The 4,656-nt window shown below is 48.5% G+C and overlaps 1 protein-coding gene across 1 annotated transcript in view; it reads right to left on the reverse strand.

Moving 5' to 3' along the window:
• LOC103610329 (proprotein convertase subtilisin/kexin type 5-like) overlaps positions 1–4,656 on the reverse strand; it is a gene marked incomplete at its 5' end in the record, with an annotated part of 39,143 nt that overhangs the window by 32,269 nt on the left and 2,218 nt on the right. The window contains one exon of the mRNA XM_008594519.1: positions 4,099–4,287. Within this exon, the coding sequence (XP_008592741.1) occupies positions 4,099–4,287 (189 nt within the window). The remainder of the gene's footprint in view (positions 1–4,098; positions 4,288–4,656) is intronic.

Genomic DNA, 4,656 nt, shown 5'->3' on the forward strand with positions numbered 1-4,656 from the left:
ATTTTTAGAGGCAGAATTTGATTTTTGTTTTTTCTTCTTTTGGCAACTGGCGGGTCCAGGGATGGAACCCGGACCTTGGTGTTATCAGCACCACTCTCTAACCAACTGAGCTAACCAGCCAGCCCTCAGAGGCAGAATTGGAGTGTGTCATAGTATAAAGGCTTACATCTCAAGTTACTTTGTCTAAAAACAAGTTGCTTTGTCTAAAAACATTTTCCAAGGAACCAAGGCCACCTAGCTTCTCCCGCGGGCCCAGTTGCCACATTCCCCATAGCAGCAGAGCATCTGCTGGGAATATTCAGTTCGCTTTTTGTTAGGTACTGTAGGCCAAGGGGAGGACTGAAGGGTGGGCGGCCAGGGAAGATCAACGGCAAGTGAAAGCACTAGATGTCTGTCCATCTCAGGACAGCTCTGAGGACCCACGCCCCCCACGAATGATGAGCGTGGCTTGCCCAGGAGCACACATGCTGGGCCACTGGGGCGCAGTGCTTGAGCTGGACTAGAGTCCTGAACGATGCTGAGTGGCCTCCCACGCTGAGCACCTGCAGATGCTTGGGGACACTGCTCCTCCTCCAGCAGCTGTTCACCACAGGAGTGTGGGCAAGTGCCCGGTGACTGGGACAGGGCGCCACTGAGGGGCTCCAGACGGCCCATGCAGACCTGCTGAGTGGCCTCCCACGCTGAGCACCTGCAGATGCTTGGGGACACTGCTCCTCCTCCAGCAGCTGTTCACCACAGGAGTGCGGGCAAGTGCCCGGTGACTGGGACAGGGCGCCACTGAGGGGCTCCAGACGGCCCATGCAGACTGAATCAAAGCGTTCATCGCTTTGCAGAAAGCAGACTCTCAAGAACCGCTGGGTGAAGGGATATGCAAATCGGAACGAATTCCTCACTGAAACGTCTAGGCAAATTAGGAGTTCTGCAAAGCCAACCATAAACAGTGATCATATTTGCAGGTTCCCAAACTAGGATGCATATTTCGTCAATACTGAAAAGGAGAGAACAGTCACAGATAATAAGGCAGGGGTGGTCACCGTCACCTCGGCCCTCCCTGCTGGTTTATCCCCACTGCATGCATCTCTGCTGTTTTGCATCACAAGGGGGAGATGGCAGATTCCGCAAGGGAGCTGGTCCCCTCCTTTCTCACAGCAGCCAGTGTGAGCAAAGCCTGTAGCAGAGGGTCTGCTGCGAAAGCCTCCGGAGTTGTCCGCGTTGGCTGCAGCACTAGTAGGGTGCGTATGGGAAATTCTAAGTCTGGGTGGACAGATGAAACGGGGACGCTCTGGGCCACATCTTCATCCCCCACCAGGGAGCCACCTCTACCAGGGAAACTTCCTTTTGCACTTTCCAAAATCCCTATTTTTTAACTGTGTTCTTTGCTTTACATGGTCTTCCTTAGAAACCTAGACTTCTTTGAAAGAAAGCTTGTGTCTGCAAGGGAAACTATTTATTGCTCTTATAAATAATTGCTGACCCACAAATTCCTTCTAAAACCTGACCTGTTCACCTTTTCCTGGAGGAAAAGTACTGTCTCGCAGACCGACCCGAAGGGCTCCAGGAGCCAAGCAGGCCTTTCCTCCACACCTGCTCCACCCTCTCTGTGTTGCCTGCTCTCAGCCTGTCCTGGGAATGTGCTTTGAAACAGGGCCCAGGTGACAGGACACGAGGACTCCTTGCCACTAGGTCAGAGACAGAGAGGTTTTGAGAGATTTCCTCTAATAAAATGAAAGCTTCAGAATATGCCAGAAGGAAAGAATGCCAAAAGAAACCGTCTGTCTTTAGCTGCCTCGGTAGGAGGGACGCTACTAGTGTCAAGCACAAGAACGGAGGAGCCAGGCCCTGGAAGGTGGCCATTGGTGGTTTTGGGACTGGGCGCAGCTGTTTCACATATAAAGGGTCAGCTGCTCAGAGCACTGTTTTGGGGGAGCTATAGACAAATGAATTCATAACATCCTTTACATCTCTCAGTGCTTTCATCCCCCTCCAGTCTACAATTTCTGCCTCTTTTTGGTGGCTACTTATCAGGACAGAGATGGAGAAAATACTAAAGAGTACGACTTTAAGAAAATGCTCCAGACCAAAAAGACAAACTGTGGGTGCAAACCTTATTCCCAGGTAATCTTGATGGGGGAGGCTGAGATAAACCCTGCAAGCATGGGTCACCGAGCGTCGGAAACGCCTGCATCTTTTCTGACACAAGTCACGCAGCACTCTAGCGCTCAGCACTTGGCAAAGAGCAAAGCAGATGTTGGCTACTGAAGAGTGTTTGTGAGCCTGATGCCAGCAACACTGCAATCCACCAAATGCCTGTGATGCGATCCATAGCTCCTCTGCTCACAAGTTTCCTCACTGACGTCATTTCAGGGGAAGCCAACAATAAATAGCAAAATATGCAGGAAGAGCTGAGTTTTCCCAGCAAACAGCAAGAGCAGAGGGATTGTTTTTCTACAAGGGAGGGGGCTCGGGGGACAAGCTGCACACATATGTGACACGAGCCTTTGCACTTCAGTGTTTCACCAGGATATTCTTTCAAGTTGATCCTAGAGGAATAATGTTAGAGAAATGAAAAAAAACAAAAACCAAAAAAACCCAGCAAGAAATAAAAGGCCTTCCCTGGATTCAGTAACGATAGCTGATGAGACCTCCATTAATCACCTAACTGTGCAGCCGAAGGCCTTGCTTGCTGGAAAGACGCCTCAGGCACGTAACACCAGTTACCTGGCAGGCAGCAGCTGAGGCATCTGCGGAGGGTGCAGGGCATGCAGAAGTGCCCAGGAGTCTGATGCCAGGGAAGCCTTATGTTCCTTGCACCCACATGTACTTATTCTGATAAATATTAAGCTCAGGTTTCCCCAGGCCCTAACTGACGATGTTAGGTTTGAAAGAATACAAGTCTAAACACAGAAATAAAATGCACTTGAAGATTTCAGGTTCTGTACTTTTAGTCACTATCATCTAGAAATGCTATTCTCTCTTTTTCTCAATATCCTACAGTAGATGAAGTGTGGGAATTTTTAAAAGCAGCTGGAAAGTTCAGTCTTCCTCTTGGTTCTGCAGGCTTGGACCAGCTCTGCCTCTCAACTCCTCTGGCCTGTTGTTCATGTTCTAACAAAGATCATCACTGCCCTGGTCACCTGGTGTGTGGATGGGTGGCTGTGTCTACATAAAAGGTTGACTTTCATTTGGACTATATATGCCACTGATGATCAGGTTTTTGCTCCCATTAAATGCTCCTCTGGGAGAAAAAAATCAAATTAAGGAAACTTTTAGCCTTTTGACTATGGTTTGTATTTTAGAACCAGAATGGGAATGAGGTCTGTACAAAAACGCTGACATCTACCTTTGACCGTCCACTTGGTGACAACTTCCTACCATGCTCTCAACTACTCAGTAAGCCAATGAAGCAAAAGAAACTTGTGCTAGAACATTATGGCCTTTACCTGCTGGTGAAGTTTTGGGAAGAAGTAGGGAGAAGGAAAGAGGCCAACAGGAGAAACTGGTTGTCATCTAGGGTAATAAAGGCTAAAGACCTAACCTTAATAACAGGAGTTGGCAAACTATAGTCCTCAGGCCAAATGTGGCCCACTGCCTGTCTCTAAGTAAAGTTTTATTGCAATACAGTCATGCCCATTCATTTACATTGCTTACGGTGGCTTTTGCACTCTAAAGGCAGAGTTGGGTAGTTGGGTTAGAGACATGGCCCACAAAGCTCAAAATGTTTACTATCTGGCACTTTGCAGACAACGTCTGCTAATACCTGCTTTAACAAGTAGAATTTCCTTTAACTTTGGAAAGCGTGTGCTTGGGCAAGACAACTCAGTTAATCTGGAACAATTGTCAGCACATACTTAATGAGTTGGGGTGGGGGGCATCTCAGAGGCCTTGGGAGTTAACGCTCTGTAATTCTTTTTTAGGACATAGTACAAGTGACCTTCTGCAGCATCCTTTTATTACCCAACTATTAAATGCCATCCTTTTCCACACCTACAGATTCTAGGTGGCTTCACATTCTCTACTTATGAGCAAATGAGATCAGTTGATTCCCAGGGTAGGAATAAGGAGCAGCTGTCCCTTTCTACACTAAGGCCATCACTGTACCTGTTGGCCAAAAGCTGGGACCTGGTTCCTGAGGGCGAGGTCAAGTAGATGGCCAGGTCTCCCCTCCTGGGGTGAGTGATGGTAATGCGCACAACCACGTGCTCCAGGTAGTTGACATGGCGGCTGGGGTTATCAGAGCAGCCTGAGGCTTTGTAGATGGAGCGTACCGCACTGTTGGGGCGAATCGTCCTGCAACAGAGAGAGAGGGAGTTTGAGCAAACTACGTGGCAGAGCTCGGCTGAGTGATGCTGGAGGCTGTGATGAGTATACCACATACTGCAAGTAGATGGTCGCTGGATAGTAGATGACAACAGTGCTATCACCCAAATGATAGGGACACTTAAAGGGTTAAAGCTTATACATCGCACTGTTGGGGCGAATCGTCCTGCAACAGAGAGAGAGGGAGTTTGAGCAAACTACGTGGCAGAGCTCGGCTGAGTGACACTGGAGGCTGTGATGAGTATACCACATACTGCAAGTAGATGGTCACTGGATACTAGATGACAACAGTGCTATCACCCAAATGATAGGGACACTTAAAGGGTTAAAGCTTATACA

The sequence above is a fragment of the Galeopterus variegatus genome, unplaced genomic scaffold (assembly GCF_000696425.1).
Source record: "Galeopterus variegatus unplaced genomic scaffold, G_variegatus-3.0.2 Scaffold10944, whole genome shotgun sequence".
NCBI lineage: Eukaryota > Metazoa > Chordata > Mammalia > Dermoptera > Cynocephalidae > Galeopterus > Galeopterus variegatus.